At 47.2% G+C, this 19983-nt stretch overlaps 1 protein-coding gene across 1 annotated transcript in view; it reads right to left on the bottom strand.

The window, feature by feature from the left end:
• ccdc162 (coiled-coil domain containing 162) overlaps nucleotides 1–19983 on the bottom strand; it is a 203289-nt gene that overhangs the window by 41293 nt on the left and 142013 nt on the right. The window contains exons 28-32 of the mRNA XM_085997788.1: nucleotides 12825–12934; nucleotides 10585–10734; nucleotides 10014–10067; nucleotides 7539–7706; nucleotides 565–717 (exon numbers count right to left, since the gene is read on the bottom strand). Coding sequence (XP_085853914.1) covers nucleotides 565–717; nucleotides 7539–7706; nucleotides 10014–10067; nucleotides 10585–10734; nucleotides 12825–12934 — 635 coding nt within the window. The remainder of the gene's footprint in view (nucleotides 1–564; nucleotides 718–7538; nucleotides 7707–10013; nucleotides 10068–10584; nucleotides 10735–12824; nucleotides 12935–19983) is intronic.

The raw sequence follows: 19983 nt of genomic DNA, 5'->3' as shown, positions 1-19983 counted from the left end.
TCCAACTTTTTCCAGTTCTGACGAAAGGTCGACCTGAAACGTTAACTCTGTTTCTCTCTCCACAGATGCTGCCTGACCTGCTGAGTGTTTCCAGCATTTTCTGTTTCTATTTCAGATTTCAAGCATCTGCAGTATTTTGCTTTTGTTTTGTTGTTTGAATGAAGAAAAGGTTATTCAGTCCTCATGGGTTTTAGTGCACTGGAGAAAGCTTTGGCACAAAGCTAAACCATAGATATAGTAACGTACAAAAGCAAATTTGATATCTATATTTGGTATAGATACGTACATGTGTACACAACTTTGGAGTTATTTATTGCATGAACATTCCTATGTTTTTAATATTTTTGTATTTTTCCATTTGTTCTCTTAGATTCTCATAACTTTATGACAGGAGCTCTGATTCAATGCAACAGGGATGGAATGAAACCACAGTTGGTAGTTGCACAACAGTTTTCAGCCAGTTGAAGCTGAACCGAGGTCAAGGGTCGGAGTAACCTCTGGACCAAGAAACACTTCAAAGGGTTTTACCTCTGGTAAAAGTAGAACGTTGATGGACTTGCTTACCCGTGCCAGGTTCTCTTTTAAAGCGTCATCGTTCTTTGTGGAGCCGACCTTCCTCTTGAGGATAATCATGTTTTCCACCCCGTTTCTTCTCACTTCACTGATCAGTTTGCAGACTGTTTTGTTCATGTTGATGTGGTATTCATCCAGCTTTTCCTGTTGTTATGAATGTGTCAAGATTGGCGGTCACAGAGGCAGCGAAATCATTTATCCACACAACATCACACTGGCCACTGCAGATGGCCTCTCTCATTGGTATTATAGACAATTGAGGCATTAGCTACAAATACTTAATCTGTTCAAAATAAATAGACCAACATAGACCTTCATTAACATAGCAGACAAAGGAATTTCATACCAACAGATACAGCATTTGTTACTAATATGGCACAGCAGGATTTGTGATATCCAACACACAATACTACCTTAAAAACCTTAAAAACTGGAGTGGTGAAGAAATAGTTCAGGATCCAGCATCATGGGTTCCTGCCCAATATCCGATCCCTACCCTGGAGGTGTGAAGAGTTAAATCCTGGCTATCTTTTCAAGAAGGATCAAAATGGTGACATATCCAGGAGCTCCCCTCCCAGCTGCGTAAGCAGGGTTCGGCATCTATCTTGCTCTTCTGACTCGAACCCAAAGTCAAAGGCTGAGTAGCAGCCAGGTCTGACACTTGGAGTAAGGTATGAGTGTATCGAGGGTGGGGAGGATGCATTTCCTCCTCACCACAATTGCAGTAAATTGCAACTCTGTCACCTGCAAATGTCTTGCTTCCCAACCTGAATCAGCTGAAATCTCTCCCAAGCAGCTCGTCGACCAGACTAACATTCTCCTTTTAACAGCCTGCACTAGGAGGCGACTATTATCCCAGGAGTGGCCATATAATCTCATTATTAGCTGATATAACCAAGGCAGAATTATAAATGGGTTTGGGAGCAAGCAATAAAGCTGCAGGGGTTTGGAGGAAAGAAACTCACATGGTCTATAGACAAAAGGTCAAAACGTCCACACAAGTGCCAGGCAATGAGTATCCCCAACAAGTGGGAGTCTAACTACCGTCCCTTGACATTCAACGGCATTACCATCACACAATCCCCCACCATCAACATCCTGGGGGTCACCATTGACCAGAAACTTAACTGGACCAGCCACGTAAATACTGTGGCTACAAGAGCAGGTGAGAGGCTGGGTATTCTGCGGTGAGTGTCTCACCTCCTGATTCCCCAAAGCCTTCCACCATATACAAGGCACAAGTCAGGAGTGTGATGGAATACTCTCCACTTGCCTGGATGAGTGCAGCTCCAACAACACTCAAGAAGCTCAACACCATCCAGGACAAAGCAGCCTGCTTGATTAGCACCCCATGCACCACCTTAAACATTCACTTCCTCCACTGCGTGGCTGCAGTGTGTACCATCTACAAGATGCACTGCAGCAACTCACCAAGGCTTCTTCAGCAGCACCTCCCAAACCTGCGATCTCTACCATCTAGAAGGACAAGGGCAGCAGACGCATGGGAACACCATCATCTGCAAGTTCCCCTCCAAGTCACACACCATCCTGACATGGAAATATATCGGCGTTCCTTCATCGTCGCACGGTTAAAATCCTGGAAATCCCTCCCGAACAGCACTATGGGAGTACCTTCACCACAGGGACTGCAGCGGTTCAAGAAGGCAGCTCACCACCACCTTCTCAAGGGCAACTAGGGATAGGCAATGACTCCAGGATGGTATGTTGCCTCCCTGGTGCCAGGGTCAAGGATGTCACTGAGCGGCTGCAGGACATTCTGAAGGGGGAGGGTGAACAGCCAGAGGTCGCGGTCCATATCGGTACCAACGACATAGGTAGAAAGACAGATGAGGTCCTGCATGCAGAATATAGGGAGCTAGGAAATAAATTAAAAAGCAGGACCTCAAAGGTTGTAATCTCAGGATTACTCCCAGTGCCACGTGCTAGCAAGAGCAGAAATAGGAGAATAGGTCAGATGAATGCATGGCTGGAGAGATGGTGTAGGAGGGAGGGATTTAAATTCCTGAGGCATTGGGACCAATTCTGGGGAAGCTGGGACCTGTACAAGCTGGACGGATTACACCTCGGCAGAACCGGGACCAATATCCTCGCAGGGGGGTTTGCTAGTGCTGTTGGGAAGGATTTAAACTAGTTTGTCAGGGGGCTGGGAACCCAAGTGTGAGCCCAGAATGGAGAAAAACAAAGCTGGAAGTGCAAGTTAGAAAAGTAGTCAGCAAAACTAGTAGGGAGCAGAAACAAAGGCCAACAGTAAAGAGGGTCAAAGTGCAGAAAAATATTAAACAGGCAAAGTTGAAGGCACTTTATCTAAATGCACGTAGCATTCGCAACAAGGTGGATGAATTAATAGCACTAATAGAAGTAAATGGGTATGATGTAATTGCCATTACAGAGGCATGGTTGCAGGGTAACCAAAGCTGGGAACTGAATGTTCCAGGGTACTCAACATTTAGGAAGGACAGACAAAAAGGAAAAGGAGGTGGCGTAGCGCTGTTAATAAGGGATGAGATCAGTACGGTAGAGATAAAAGATCTTGGCTCGGCAGATCATGATGTAGAACTGGAATCAGTTTGGGTGGAGCTAGGAAACAGCAGAGGGCGAAAAAGATTGGTGGGAGTTGTGTATAGGCCACCAAACAGTAATGGTAATGTAGGGCACAGTATCAATCAAGAAATTAGAAGTGCATGTAACAAGGGCAACACGGTAATCATGGGGGACTTTAATCTACATATTGACTGGGCAAATCAAATTATCACTAATGGTGTGGAGGACGAATTCTTGGAATGCATGCGAGATGGTTTCCTGGATCAGTATGTGGAAGAACCAACCAGGGAACAGGCTATTCTGGATCTGGTACGTGTAATGAGAAAGAGCTAATCAATAATCTTGTGGTAAAGGGGCCTTTAGGGAAAAGTGACCATAATATGATTGAATTTTACATTAAGTTTGAGAGTGATGTAGTCCGATCTGAAACTAAGGTCTTCAATCTAAACAGAGGAAACTACAAGGGTATGAGGGACAAGTTGGCCATGGTAGATTGGGAGACTACACTAAAAGGTATGAAGGTGGACATACAATGGCTAATATTCAAGGAAATAATGCATAATTTGCAACAAACGTATATTCCTCTAGGGCATAAAAACCCAAAAGGAAAAGTGATCCAACCATGACTAACAAAAGAAATTAAAACTAGTATTAAGTCAAAGGAGGAAGCTTATAAAGTTGCCAGAAAAAGCGGTCAGCCTGAGGATTGGGATCTTTTTAGAAATCAGCAATTGATAAAGAAAGGGAAAATGGAATAGGAGCACAAACTAGCGAAAAATATAGAAACGAATTGTAAAAGCTTCTATAGGTTTGTGAAAAGGAAAAGACTGGCGAAGGTAAATGTAGGTCCTTTACAGTCAGAGATGGGAGAATTTATAATGGGGAATGAGGAAATGGCAGAGAAATTAAATAAATACTTTGGGGGTGATTTTCATTCAGAAGTCGGGAAGGAGGCGGGACTACAACTCTTGGGGTTGTAGTCCCGTCTCCATCGAGATGCGGCCAATCCAGGCGATTTTAACTTGATTGACCTTGTTGAGCCCACCCAGTGGGCTCAGCAGGCCAATTAAGGGCCACCCGGCAACAGGTGACGTCACAGACTGAAATTTCATCTGTCAAGACGTGTTGACAGATGAAATATCAGTGTTTCACAGCTGTTTGAAGCTGTCAAACACTGACAGTCTTACTTCTAACCTGAGTCCTTCTACACAGACTCAGTTAGAAATCTCACCGGCACAGAAAGCTGCAGGCTGTCACTTTTGACAGTTCGCAGCCATTCTGCTTTCTGTGCCGGTGAGATGATGGACTCCCGAAACCTAGAGGAAGAAAGGCTGAAAAGGTAAGTACAGGTAATTTAAACTGCTTTACACACTTTAGACACACCAAACACACTTACCTTTGCACTCATGCACCCATCACTCACCTGAACATCGACATCTTGACCCCTCCAAGTCCTTCAACCCGATGGCCCGACTCCTTGGCATGGTTTGGAGCCATCAAGAATCCCACACTTCAAGCTTTAAAATAGGGATTAGACTAAAAACTGCCTGTTAACTACCTGTTAACAGGCAGTTAATTGGCACTAATCCCTTCCTGCCTCGGGTAGGCGGGTCCCAGTGCGGGGCGGGTACCCGCCTCCTTTGAAACTTACATGGAGGCGGGTTGGGGGTGGGATGGTGTCGGGACCCCTGAATTCGGGACTTTAACCCCCCCGCATACCTCCAATCCCGACTCCACGGGTCAATGAAAATCGACCCCTTTGTTCCTGTCTTCACGGAGGAAGACACAAAAAACCTCCCAGAAATACGAGAAAACCAAGGGTTTGGGAGAATGAGGAACTTAAAGAAATTATTATTAGTGAAAAAAACAGTACTAGCAAAATTAATGGGACTAAAAGTCGATAAATCCCAAGGACCGGATGATCTACATCCTAGGGTTTTGAAAGAGGTGGGCATTGGGTTAGTGGACGCATTGGTTGTCATCTTCCAAAATTCTATAGGTTCTGGAACGGTTCCTGCAAATTGGAGGATAGCAAATGTAACCCCACTATTTAAGAAAGGAGGGAGAGAGAAAACGGGGAACTACAGACCTGTTAGCCTCACATCAGTAGTTGTGAAAATGCTGGAATCTATTATAAAGGATGCAATAACTGGGCACTTAGAAACTAATAGTAAGATGGGCAGAGTCAACATGGATTTATGAAAGGGAAATTCTGTTTAACAAACCTATTCGAGTTCTTTGAGGATGCAACTAGTGGAGTAGACAAAGGGGAACCGGTAGATGTGGTGTATCTGGATTTTCAGAAGGCCTTCGATAAGGTCCCACACAAGTGGTTGGTGAACAAAATTAGGGCACATGGAATTGGGAGTAATATACTAGCATGGATTGAAAATTGGTTAACAGACAGAAAACAAAGAGTAGGGATATACGGGTCATTTTCAGGATGGCAGGCTGTGACTAGTGGGGTACCGCAAGGATTGGTGCTTGGGCCCCAGCTATTCACAATCTATATCAATGATTTGGATGAGGAGACTAAATGTAACATTTCCAAATTTGCTGATGATACAAAGCTAGGTGGCAGTGGCAGTTGTGAAGAGGATATGAAGAGGCTTCAAGGGGATCGCGATAGGCTCGGTGAGTGGGCGAGAACTGTGGATTATAATGTGGGTAAATGTGAAGTTATCCACTTTGGTAGAAAAAACAGAAAGGCAAAGTATTTACTAAATGGTGAAAGATTGGGGAATGCAGATGCTCAAAGGGACCTGGGTGTCCTTGTACATGAGTCACTGAAAGTGAATGCACAGGTGGAGCAAGCCATTAGGAAGCCAAATGGTATGCTGGCCTTCATTACAAGAGGATTTGAGTACAGGAGTAAAGAAGTCTTACTCCAATTATATAGGGCCTTGGTGATACCACACCTGGAGTACTGTGTACAATTTTGGTCTCCTTACCTAAGGAAGGATATACTTGCCATAGAGGGAGTGCAACGAAGGTTCACGAGATTGATTCCTGGGATGGCGGGACTGTCGTATGAGAAGAGATTGAGTAAACTAGGCCTGTATTCGCTTGAATTCGGATAATGAGAGGGGATCTCATTGAAGCATACAAAATTATTACAGGGCTTGATAGGGTGGATGCTGGGAGAATGTTTCCCTTGGCTGGGGAGTCTAGAACCAGGGGCCACAGCCTCAGGATAAATGGTAGGTCATTCAGGACTGAGATGAGAAGAAATTTCTTCACACAGAGGGTAGTGAATCTTTGGAATTCTCTACCCCAGAAGGCTGTGGAGGCTCAGTCATCGGATATATTCAAAACAGAAGTCGATAGATTTCTGACTAGTAAGGGCATCAAGGGATATGGCGATAGGGCCGGTGAATAGAGCTGAGGCAGAAGATCAGCCATGATCCCATTGAATGGCGGAGCAGGCTCGAAGGGCCGAATGGCCGACTCCTGCTCCTATTTCTTATGTTCTTATGTTCTTATAAATGCTGGTCTTGCCAGCAGCGCCTACATACCATGAACGAATAAAAAAATCTGAACCTTAAGATCAAATCTCTAAATTCTGGAAGGACTGTACCATTATTCAAGGTTTCAGGGCTCTGAATAAAGTGCCATTTCTATTTAACCAAAACCTTTTCGGGCAGTTGCTACCTACAGGCCGCTCAAACACCGCTCCGGCAAGATGATTTGAAACTGTTCTGTGATTTCACTAGAAATATGTTGAAGTGTTTCCTATGTTTACAATACATAAGTATTCTAAGTTTACTAGAAATAACCTTCAGCGATCTGCCCACTGCATGTACAAGTGTTGCGAACATTCACTGACACGAGGGACTTTTTCCCATGATTGTTACTTCCAGCAAAGAAAGGGTTAACGAGCTGATACTGATACTGCAGACCTGGTGTGCTCGCCAATGGTGCATCCCAACTGCTTTCCCAATGATCGGAAAGTATTGACATTCATAAAACGTACAGGAAATGCACAATCACCAGAGGGAGTAGTTGAGGCGAATAACATAGCTGCATTTAAGGGGAAGCTGGATAAGTACATGAGGGAGAAAGGAATAGAAGGTTATGCTGATAGGTAGATGGAGTAGAGTGGGAGGAGGCCCGTGTGGACCATAAACACCGGCATAGGCTAGTTTGGCTGAAGGGCCTGTTTCTGTGCTATAAATTCTATGTAATTCTCTACTCTCTCCTTTCTTAGATAACAGAAGAATGTAGGAATGAGTTCAGGACCTGATCTGATTTTTTTTTCTTTTAACAGACTTCTGACCCCCAAATCTAAATCCCTCTTCCCTCTGCTGAATTAGGAGTTTATTCAATATCCTTTTGGATGTTGTAGCTGAGATAAGAGTGTGCAAATAGATGGAATATGTTAATATCGCTGCCTGTGTACACACCTTTAATGCAAAGCAGGATGCAAACAGGTGTCTGACCAACGCATCATATTCCTGTCTCACTTCTTTCCTGACCTCGTCTTTCAGCCTCGCATTCTCTTCCTCCAGGTTAGTCAGCTTTGCTCGGAGGGCTGTGATCTCTATAATTATCTCATGGCTGAGATCAGCTAACTGAGAAAAAAAGGAACAGGAACAACACAGACATTTGGTAACTTTGGCATTCTGCAACATGCACATCCATCAAGAACAGAAAAAGTAATCAGGGATGAAGAAAGGTCATTCAGCTCAAAGTTCATCCCTCTCCCAACTCTCCCATCATGGCATCTACCTTTATTTTGTGTCACTCCAGTGTTTGTAGCTCTATTACTTGCTGGGAAAACATTCCTCACTCTGAATAACAGCAAACAGCACCATGTGTCATCTTAGCACAGTGGTAGTACGCTTGACTATGAGTCAGAAGGTTGGGTTCAAGCCCCACTGCAGAACTTAGCAACTACAGGAATAGGTTTAGGCCATTCAGCCTCTCGAGCCTGTACCGCCATTCAATTAGATCATGGCTGATCTGCATCTTAACACCATCTACCCACCTTGGTTCCATAACCCTTAATACCCTTGCCTAACAAAAGTCAGGAAGTGCTTCCTGACATCACCCCTGAACGGCCTAGCTCTAATTTTAAGGTTATGCCCCCTTATTTTGGACTCCCCCACTAGAGGAAATAGTTTCTCTCTACCCCATCAAATCCTTTAATCATCCTAAACTCACATAGACAGGTACTTTAGCATAGTGGTTATGTTACTGGACTAATAATCCAGAGATATGTGTTCAAATTCCCACCACAGGCAGCTGTGGAATTTAAATTCAATTAATTAAATAAATCTGGAATTAAAAGCTAGTATCAGTGATTGGTGATTATGAAACTACCAGATTGTTGTAAAAACCCATCTGGTTCACTAATGTCCTTACCTGGTCTGGCCTATAATGTGACTCCAGACCCACAGCAATGTGGTTGACTCTTAACTGCCCTCTGCAGTTCAAGAAGGCAGCAGCTCACCACCACCTTCTCACGGGCAACTAGGGATGGGCAATAAGTGCTGCCCATGCCAGCGACGTCCACATCCCATGAACGAATAAAAATAAAAAAATCACCCCTTAATCTTCTAAAATCAAGGGAATACTAGGCTAGTTAACGAACGGCCTGTTGGGGCGGGGGGTGGTGAGCGGATCCCAAAGGGTGGCGATAATGGGCCGCCAGTGAGTCAGAGGCTTTTTGTGGGGCCAGGAACCTGACACTGCAAAAATCTGAAAGAGCCGAATAAAAACCTACCTAATCTGAGCGTCCTCCAGTGGCCCTGTCCTTTAAGGACTATGGGTTAGGCCGCTCAATGCTTGGTAAACCTGGGACTAGCAGGCACTTTGCCTACTCCACTCATTTCTCTATGAAATTGCTATTGGGGTCCTACAACAGGCATGGGACCCTGTTTCTCACATTTATACAGCCTCCCGCCTGTTTTGGCTCAAGGAATTGACTGAGGCGAGCAAACGGTTGTCCAAGGTCTCCACCAGATATTCCCTGTCCTTCAAGCAAGAAACGGAAACTATGCAGAAACACAATTATTTTACTACTGAGACCATGATCCTCCCATTATTAAATAACTTTGTAACTTTCTATAGAATTCATCTCGTTTGTGCCAGTATAAAGGCCACGCAAAGTGGTCTCCTTGTCGCAAAACAATGCTGAACTGTTAACAAATTGCTCAATTGTTTCAAAATTTTCCTAACAACTATTCTACAGCTTTTCCCCAATAATTTCCATTGACTTCTACAATTCACCCAACTTGCTTGCCATTTTCGTTATTCATTTTTTCCCCTTTTTTTTATTCCTCCAGTTTGACTTCCACGTCAATGTCTAGAACAGAACCTAGTAGACGTACAACATACTGGGGCTCCCAGTGCCGCGGAGCCCACTCCATTTTCATTGCAGAACAGATTCCATAGCTGTAACAGAGAAAGAGCTGTGCATTTTGTTCCTGTCTGCAGATTTACCTCAAAACCACATTACAGGCCGATGCTCCAGCTGCCTGTGGCCAAAATAAAAGTGACAGCGGCAACAGCTCTCGCACGGATTCTCCTCCCCCTGGAGGCAGCTGCGTCACCTCCTCCGTATTACAGCAATTCTGTCGGTGACAGCACTGTAACGTGGGAGGAGGGGAGGAGGAGGGGGGAGAAACAGTTTTGGCAGTAGTCAGTTTAAAAATATATTTCAAATAATTTTCAAAGTGTGTGGCCCATTCAATGCAATAAATAAATCCTGGTCTACTCCAAAAATCCAGAGTGTGGAGCAGCTCAACTTGTCTAGGGAGACAAGGGCACTCTCCAGCAGTGGGACTCTCCAGTCCTCAGTAGTGGTGGATTAACAGTCTACAATTGATATTCAAACACCACGCTGAATAAACAGTTGTGAGAAGAAGCTAGTTTACCAGGCAGTCAGGTGCTGTGGAGGGTGTTTGAGATTTCTGCATTCCCTTCATTTCCTGAAAAAAAAATCGTAACAAAATATTGTTTTTCTAAGTATTATAAATTCTATGTAATAAACATTTTTTTTAAAACTAGAAATTCTTTCCCCTTTTTGATAAAAAACCTCTCCCTCCCATATTCATGCAGTCACCATATATGGTTTGTAGAATGTGCATAACTGCCACCCTCCATGACGATTTTATGCACCCTGGATCTGTGCACAGCAGATTCTGCCAAGCCCAGGGACCCTGGATCTGTGCACAGCAGATTCTGCTAAGCCCAGGGACAAGACAACCCAGAAGCCCTTCAATCTGCTTGCCCTGCACAGCAGGGGTCCAAAGACAAACATGGTTAAGAAGTGCAATCAAAAATTGAGCAGCAGTGCCAATAGATAGATGACAGATAGACAGACAGACAGACAAAGATGGCAGACAGAGACAGACAGATAGACCAACAGAGACAGCAACCTAAGGCACTGTAAGTAAAAAAAGACGATCGATATTGTTAATGGCCCACTTTGCTGCTGTTCCTTACCTGTTCCTTTTGGTAAAGCAACTGGTGCTCCCTACGAAGTATGTTTTCGTAACACATGGAATAAGTCTCAAAGTTACTGCGCTCCCTTCCCATTACATCACAGGCTAGAGTCATAAGGCAGCCACTTAAATGATCTTTGCTGAAAATAATCTGTCAAAATCACCAAACCATTAGAATACACAGTAGAGCCATGCTTTGCCCTGTTGCTTCATATTTGTATTGTTGTAAATCTTCCTCGCTGGTACAAGTTCTTTTATTTCTGATTTCCCCCCACCTCCACCCTCAATCCCCAAACAGGAAATAAGATCACAATTCTACTAACGTTAATCTGCTTTCCTTTGGCCATCATTAAACCCCAGCAAATTTTCTAGGCTCTGTCTAATTTAAATCACTTTGGCGGGCTCCCAGTGGGATTCCTGCATGCACGGCTAGATGGAAAACTGCTGCTGGAGACCTCAGGCACCAACAGCAGGGGAGCAGCCCCGGCTGTCTGTGGGGCAGTGGGAGAGGAGTCTGAAATTAACTTTTTAAAAATTGTACCCAAACTGCAGCCGATCGTGCCGCTATTGAGCGGATTCACGGAGGTGACCTTTCAAAATTTAAATCCCTTCCTGCCCACCACAGCAACACTGAAGGCTCGGGACATGCAGGTATCCCCTTGTATCTAGCATTGCATCTAGTATATGTGTACGGTAGCATAGTGGTTATGTTACTGGACTAGTAATCCAGAGGCCTGGACTAATGATCCCGAGACATGAGTTCAAATTCAGTTAATTAAATAAATCTGGAAGAAAAAAAGACTTGTATTTATATAGCGCCTTTCACCACCACCAGACGTCTCAAAGCGCTTTACAGCCAATGAAGTACTTTTTTGAAGTGGAGTCACTGCTGTAATGTGGGAAACGCGGCAGCCAATTTACGCACAGCAAGGTCCCACAAACAGCAATGTGATAATGACCAGATAATCTGTTTTTGTTATGTTGGTTGGGGGATAAATATTGGCCAGGAATTTTAAAAAAGCTAGTACAGGTAGACTATCCTTTATCCGAAAACCTCGGGACCAGCCGTGTTTCGGTTTTCGGAGAATTTCGGATTTCGGAAGGTGGGTCGGTGGGGGTCCGCGGGGGGGTCGGCGGGGGTCGGGGCCGGCGGGGGGGTCGGGGCCGGCGGGGTCCGCGGGGGGGTCGGCGTCGGCGGGGGGGGTCCGCGGGGGGGGTCCGCGGGGGGTCGTGCGCACGACTTACGCTGACGCTCAGCGTAAGTCGGCGGGGGTCGGGGTCGGCGGGGGTCCGCGGGGGGGTCGGCGGGGGTCGCGGCCGGCGGGGGGGTCGGCGGGGGTCCTGCGCATGACTTACGCTGACGCTCAGCGTGGGTCCGCGGGGGGGTCGGCGGGGGTCGGGGTCCGCGGGGGGTCGTGCGCACGACTTACGCTGACCCTCTGCTCAGCGTAAGTCGTACGCACGACTTACGTGGAACGAAAAAACCTTCGGTTTTTAGAGGGTTTTGGTTTTCGGAAGTTCGGATAAAGGGTAGTCTACCTGTATCAGTAATGGTACTTGTATCAACCATGAAACTAGCGCATTGTTGTAAAAACCCATCTGGTTCACTAATGTCCTCTGCTGTCCTTACTCAGTCTGGCCTAAATGTATCTCCAGCCCCACAGCAATGCGGTTAACTCTTAACTGCCCTCTGAAATGGTCACCACCACCTTCTCAAGGGCAATTATGGATCAGCAATAAATTTTCCCACATCCCATGAATTAATTTTTTTTAAATCTCCAGCATGCTCCTGGGACTCCATTTGAGGGAATGGGCGGGTTTCCCGCCCGGCAAGTTAGTTTAAAATGACCTCCTGTGTGCGCTTCATGGACAGATTCCCATTGACCCTTAGGCTAGAGTTCTTTCAGAATCCATTAAAGGATGATTGAAAGCCCAATAAAAATAAAGCTTCTTTATGTTTATTTTTCAAGTGGAATATTCCACAAATTAAAAACGTAAAGGAACGACGGAACATAGGAGGTATTTTCAAAGTTACACAATGATCGTCTCTGACCAATATTACCAGACAGAACTAAAAAAAGTATAAATTTAAAAGATTAGCCGTTTCAATATTGACACAATAGCTCCTTTAACTCAAGGAACCACCTTGGTAACTGAGTCCCGTTAGTGACACTTGATAGCTAATTTACTTGCGTTTATTTTGAGTTTTTAAACTGCTGGCAAATTAAACTGGTTCCGCACCTCTTTATCAGTCTCTTGTGAATGTTCCTTCAATTTCTGAACAAAGTTTTCAACAATTTGAGGCCTCACTAACGAGAAGTTTTCCGTCATGACTGAATGCTTCCAAACGTCTAGAGGAAAGAGGGAATTCCAGTGTAAGTTGTATTTTCCCCCCTTTTTTAGTCCTATTGTGTTCTAAACATCTTCAGGGCTGCAATTCAAGTCTTTTTAAAAAGAATATTATTGGCCTTCAGTTCCATACTTTAAATCAAAGTCTTTACCATTTTTAAAGCAGTGAAAATGAACAACAACCACCTTGTTTCCTGTGGCAATAGGTTCAAGTACCAGAGGGCACAAGTTGTATCTATGGTCAAAAGTCAGTCCGAGCTTTTTCATCCAAATGGTAATAGAGTTGTGCGATTTATTACCAGGAAAGGCCTTTGAAGTGGACAGTATAAGTAGCTCCAAGAGCTTTGAGGCCTACTGATAAGCTCAACCAGCTTGTGTTCTTGTAGGGAGTCAAAGGGTACATAATTTTGGAACAGCGTTCTTTAATTAAATAAATACAATCAGAATTGAGTGGGCAGGCCAGCAGGAATTCATAAATTAATTAAATTATATTGGACACAATTAATTAATTAAATAATATCACAGTCAACAAATAATACAGGTGAGAAACTTGAACACAGAGAAAGAGCACGTTGTAATTCTACTAGGATGGGGGAAAGCGAACTAGATGAAAAAGAAAGAAAAGAAAGACTTGTATTTATAGAGCGCCTTTCACAGTCTCAGGACATCCCAAAGCGCTTTACAGCCAATTAAGTTCTTTTCAAATTGTAGCCACTGTTGTAACGTAGGAAACAGCGCAGCCAATTTGTGCACAGAAAGGTCCCACAAACAGCACGGTGATAATGAGCAGACAATCTGTTTTTTAGTATTGCTGATTGAGGGATAAATATTGGCCAGGACACCGAGGAGAACTCCCCTGCTCTTCTTAGAAAAGTGCCATGGGATTTTTTACATCCACCTGAGCAGACAACTTGGTTTAACAACTCATCCGAAAGACGGCACCTCCGACAGCGCAGCACTCCCTCAGCACTGCACTGGAGTGTCAGCCTGGATTATGTGCTCAAGTCTCTGCAGTGGATATCTATTACTTAGAATAGCAAAGGGCAGTAATATTAGGCATAATGGGCTGAATTGTAATGTGGAAGAACACGTGGGTTTGGGTGTGGTTGGGGGGTTAAAACCGACGAAATTGACAGCGTGTCGGCAAGCCGGCTTCAACCCGCGAACTACCGCATTTGACTGTTAGGCTGTGGGCCCCTCGGGATAGGCGGGTTGCCAATTTCCAGTTGCTAATCGTTCAATTAGAGCGATATTGACACAATGTTTTCAGTTTAACTTCGGGTCCACGGATTTCCCGGGCTTCCTGAAACGCGCCAGTGAAACCAAAGCGAGTACACAGTGGCAATTGAGGGGGCTGAAGCAATCTCAGGCAAAGATGCCAATAAATATTCAGTACACACAGCTGCTTTCTTACCTGCTAGTGGGAAAGGGTTTGTTCACTGTACTTTTGCTGAGAGGTGACATTGTACAATTTAGAGGTTACTTTCTACTTTGGAGGTTTGCTCTAATCACATCAGGATGGAGGCCGCACATGCTGCCTTAGATTGGACCTCAGATGAGGACCAAGATGACCAGCATCACCACCCGCAGCCTGCTGGTCACAGACCTGTAGCTCCACAGCAGAGAGGGGGCGAGCGGAGAGGGGGCCAGCAGAGAGGGGCCAGCAAAGAGGGGGGCCAGCAGGGAGGGGGCCAGCGGGGAGGGGGCCAGCGGGGAGGGCACCAACGGAGAGGGGACCAGCGGAGAGGGGACCATCAGAGAGGGGACCAGTGGAGAGGGGACCAGCGGAGAGGGGACCAGCGGAGAGGGGACCAGCGGAGAGGGGACCAGCAGAGAAGGGACCAGCGGAGAGGGGACCAGCAGAGAGGGGACCAACAGGGAGGGCGCCAGCGGAGAGGGGGCCAGCGGAGAGGGGGCCAGCGGAGAGGGGACCATCAGAGAGGGGACCAGTGGAGAGGGGACCAGCGGAGAGGGGACCAGCAGAGAAGGGACCAGCGGAGAGGGGACCAGCAGAGAAGGGACCAGCGGAGAGGGGACCAGCGGAGAGGGGACCAGCAGAGAGGGTGCCAGCGGAGAGGGGGCCAGCGGGGAGGGGGCCAGCGGGGAGGGGGCCAGCGGGGAGGGGGCCAGCGGGGAGGGGGCCAGCAGGGAGGGGGCCAGCGGGGAGGGCACCAGCGGAGAGGGGACCAGCGGAGAGGGGACCATCAGAGAGGGGACCAGTGGAGAGGGGACCAGCGGAGAGGGGACCAGCAGAGAAGGGACCAGTGGAGAGGGGACTAGTGGAGAGGGGACCATCAGAGAGGGGGCCAGTGGAGAGGGGACCAGCGGAGAGGGACCAGTGGAGAGGGGACCAGTGGAGAGGGGACCAGCGGAGAGGGACCAGTGGAGAGGGGACCAGTGGAGAGGGGACCAGCGGAGAGGGACCAGTGGAGAGGGGACCAGTGGAGAGGGCACCAGTGGAGAGGGGACCAGTGGAGAGGGGACCAGCGGAGAGGGGACCAGCGGAGAGGGGACCAGTGGAGAGGGGACCAGCGGAGAGGGGACCAGCGGAGAGGGGACAGTGGAGAGGGCTCCAGTGGAGAGGGCTCCAGTGGAGAGGGGACCAGTGGAGAGGGGACCAGTGGAGAGGGGACCAACGGAGAGGGGACCAGCGGAGAGGGGACCAGCGGAGAGGTGCAGCTCACAGGAGGCACTACCCACAGAAAAGGGTCCACAGGCAGAGGCTGATTTGTTTCCTTGTATGTCTGAACACCAGTGTCTCAGGAGGCTCAGGATGTCATGTCAGGTGGTGGCAGACATTTGCAGCCTCCTAGAAGAAGACTTGCTGCCTGCTGGACCTGGTGGCCACGGGTTACCAGAGGCTATTAAAGTCACTACCGCCCTCAACTTTTTTGCCTCCGGATTCTTCCAAGACTCTGCCGTAGACACATTTATGATCTCCCAGTTGGCCACAAACAAATGCATAAGACAGGTGACTGATGGGCTGTTCGCCAGGGCTGGCAATTATGTCCACTTTGCCACCGATGATGCCAGTCAGAATGAGCACATGTGCAGGGCGCCATTGACTGCACACATGTGGCAATCCGGGAACCCCCAGAACAACCAGGAGTATTCGTCAACCGCAAGAGCTTCCACTCCATCAATGTGCAGCTGGTGCGCAACAACAAAAAGATGTTTATGCAGGTGTGCACAAGATTCTCGGGCAGCTGCCATGATGCTTTCATCCTGCGGCAGTCCAGCCTCCCTGATCTCTTTGGACCTGGAAGCAGATTTAAGGGGTGGTTGCTAGGCTCCACAAGGGATACCCACTGCAAACTTGGCTCATGACACCCATTAGAAACCCGACCACTAAAGCCCAAACAGCACTACAATAAATGCCATATCACCACCAGATGTGTGATTGAACAGGCCATCGGCATTCTGAAGATGCGCTTCAGGTGCCTGAACAGATCTGGAGGCGCCCTTCAGTATGCGCCAGTCTGGATCTCCAGAATGGTTGTGGTTTGCTGTGCACTGCACAACATTGTGCAACAGCGAGACTTGGGCCTGCAGGAGGAACAAGGCGAATAGCTCAGATCCTTCTCAGATAATTCAGAGGGCGAGGAAGAAGAGGAGGAGGGTGATGAGGGCAATGCAGCTGCAGCTGCTCACATTGTTGCCTGGGATGCCAGGAATGCCCTTATTAATGCAAGGTTCACTTAGGTTGCACCAGTGCACCCATGTCACCAGAAAATGCAATGGCCACTCTTCCCCCTCCCACCACCACCGCCCCCCCTCCCCAAGTCACTGACGCAAAGCAGTCCTGCAACCAACCAACCATAGCTTCAACATCCCCCCATTGGTCCCCATCAATTCATGTCTTTACATTCATCATCAAACAAGTTAGAAAGCCACTTACCACCCAATACCCAAGAATGGACAAGATGGGAAAATGGTGAAGAAGAATAACATTTATATGAGCTAAATAAAGAACAAAAACTTACAGAAACAACATTTGCTCAGACACCCATGTGCATCTACAAAGCCTTACTCTTCCTTTTCTGTTACTCCTACATCGTGTAACCCCTGTGGCTTCAGCTGGGGTAGAGACAGGCTGCTCACATCCCTTCTCTGACTGCCGAGATGCTCTTGACCAACGTCATTTGGGTTTTTGGAGCATGTGAGGGTCCCAGCAAAGACTGCTCCACCTGCACCTGTGCAGTGAAGACTCAGCCATCGGGAGACGAGGCAGCATGTTGGGTACTGACCGAGGGGCGGGGTGGGGGGGCAACAGGTGAGAAGTCGAAGCGCTTTGAGTGGTCTCCCCACTTCCATGACCCCTTTGCCATCATCCCTCTCATGGCCCAGCCGCACTTCACTGCTACCTCTGTGCTGGAGAACACTTTGGTGCAGATCAGTCCAGCCCTGTAAGGGCAAGGCTAAGGTATCTGTCAACTTATTTAAGGTGGCAGACATGTTGGTATCCAGAGTCTGCACGGTGGTGTTGAAAGCATGCATGGACTCATTTGATTAGAGCGTAATGGCCATGGCCTGGCCACTCTATCCATGGAAGAAGACATCATCTCAGTGGCCTGTGACATCACCACCCTCATGCTTGAGGTGGACTATTCCAGTCTTGCTGCAATCGTGGTGACTCCACTTTGAAGGCCTGTCAGTACATCGCACATTGCCTGCTGCTGTTCAATGATTCACCTCTTCATCGGCAGCCCCGAGGTACAGCATCTGTGTCCATCTGAGCAGAGCTTGGAAAGGGCTGCTCCCTCTGACGCACACTCTCCACAGTTGTGCCCATCTCCACCATCTGCTCTTGCTCACTTGTGAAGTGTGAGTTACCAGGTGAAAACCCAACTATCTGCCTTACTGGTCCGACCGAAGTGTGAGTATCTGAGCTGGTGTGTGGTCTGTATGAGTCCTGTGATTGTTAAATCCGTGAATCTTGATGTATGGTGTCCTTCAATAAATAGACAGAGACTGCAGATGAACAATCAACAGGTGTTTACTGGATGAGGGTATTCTAAAAACTAACAGTACAGATCCCTACTCAGGGTTTATATACAGGTGTGGTCACTGCCGGTACTACAGTATACAGGAGCTGTAAAAGTAGTTATCCTCTTAAAGGTACATACACTACAATTCCTCCCCTTTTAGATTAACAGTACCATAACATTCATTTAACAGTTAACACTTTTAACATGCACATTAACTGAAATAGTCCATTTATAAATTCAGTCTTTGGGGCGGCTTCCTGATCCTTTCTGGATAGCGCCTTTCCTGAGTGTCTTGCTCTTGGTGCGGAGGCGATTCTGGCCCCCTGTCGTCGGTTAGTTCATCAGCTTCCGATGCTACTGTTTCTGGGGTAGATGCTACCGGTATGTCGGGTTCATCACCAGGTACGCGAGACATGGGGTTGACTTGTTCCTGTGACGCTAGGATCTGGTCGACATGGCGTCTCACAATGTTCTCCCCAACATCCACTGTGTACATTAGTGGCCCCTGCCGTGTGCATATCGTTCCTGGTTGCCATTTCTCTGTTCGGTAGTCGCGGGTCAAGACTGGTTGTCGTACATTGAAGCTCCTTGTCGGCTTCTCATTGATGTGCTGGAATTGCTTATTCTCAACATTTCTTCGTACATTTGGTCTGAGCAAATCCAGACGAGATCTCAACCTTCGGTTAAAGAACATCATGGCCGGGGTCTAGTTGGTAACTGCATGTGTCGCATTTCTGTAGGCTAACAGGAAATTGTCCACCTTATGCTGCAGTGGAATGTCGTCATCGCACATGGCCCTTACTGCCTTTTTAAAGGTTTGTACGAACCTCTCAGCCAATCCATTTGTGGCTGGATGATATGGGGCGGATGTGTAATGCCTTACCCCATTCCTTCTCATAAATTTCCGAAACTCTTCGGACACAAACTGTGGTCCGTTATCAGAGCAAATCTGCTCTGGCAAGCCGTTCCTGGCAAATATGGTCCGTAGGGCTGCAATCGGCTTCTCTGTAGTGGTGGAGGACATTTTGATCACCTCAGGCCATTTCGAGAGCGCATCCACTGCTATTAAGAACATTGAGTCCATGAATGGACCAGCAAAATCAATATGCACCCGTTGCCATGGAGAGGAGGGCCACTCCCACGGGTGTAGAGGGGCATGTGGTGGTGCATTTTGGACCTTCTGGCATCCTGAGCAGCTCTTTGTTAGGTCCTCGATTTGTTGATCGATCCCCAGCCACCACACATAAGCCCTAGCAAGGCTTTTCATTTTCACCCCTCCCAGATGGCCTTCGTGAAGCTCATTGAGCACTCTCTCCCTTAACTTGGGTGGAATTACCACTCGGGATCCACACATCAATGTCCCCTGGCATACTGACAGCTGTTCTCTTCTGGATGAGAATGCTGGCAACAGTGAGTCGCCATGAGTTGGCCATCCCTTCACCGTCAAATCATATACCCGAGACAGTGTCGGATCATTTCGGGTCTCCTTCTCTATATCCGCGTTAGTTACTGGCAAGCGTTCAATTATAGTTGAATAAAATATTTCGACAGGGTCCACTGCTGGTACTTCCTCCGCAGTAGGCAGTGGCAGGCATGATAGCCCATCAGCGTTTCCATGCTGTTTCGTGCCCTTATACTCTATTTCATATTGGTTCGCCCCTAGAAAAAGGGACCATCTTTGTAGCCGTTGCGCAGTCATCACCAGAACGCCCTTCTTTGGATTAAAGATGGAGACAAGTGGTTGGTGGTCAGTCAGCAAGGTGAACTTCTGCCCGTGCAGATAGTGGTTGAACTTTTTCACTCCCCACATGAGGCTGAGGGCCTCCCTGTCAATCTGGGCATAGTTGCGCTCGGCTGAGGTTAGTGACCGAGACGCAAAGGCTACTGGCCTCTCCAAAATGTCCGGGAATTTGTGCGACAGCACCGCTCCAATACCATAGGGTGATGCATCACACGCCAACCGAATTGGTAGTGCTGGGTTGAAATGAGCCAACACCTCTTTTGATGTGATCAATTCTTTGCACTTCTGGAAAGCTCGTTTACATTCGTCATTCCACTTCCAT

The sequence above is a fragment of the Somniosus microcephalus genome, chromosome 9 (assembly GCF_052327205.1).
Source record: "Somniosus microcephalus isolate GS21.2 chromosome 9, FLI_Smic_1.0, whole genome shotgun sequence".
NCBI classification, from domain to species: domain Eukaryota; kingdom Metazoa; phylum Chordata; class Chondrichthyes; order Squaliformes; family Somniosidae; genus Somniosus; species Somniosus microcephalus.
The sequence above is the reverse complement of the archived record's forward strand: the minus strand, read 5'-3'. Positions and strand labels throughout refer to the sequence as shown.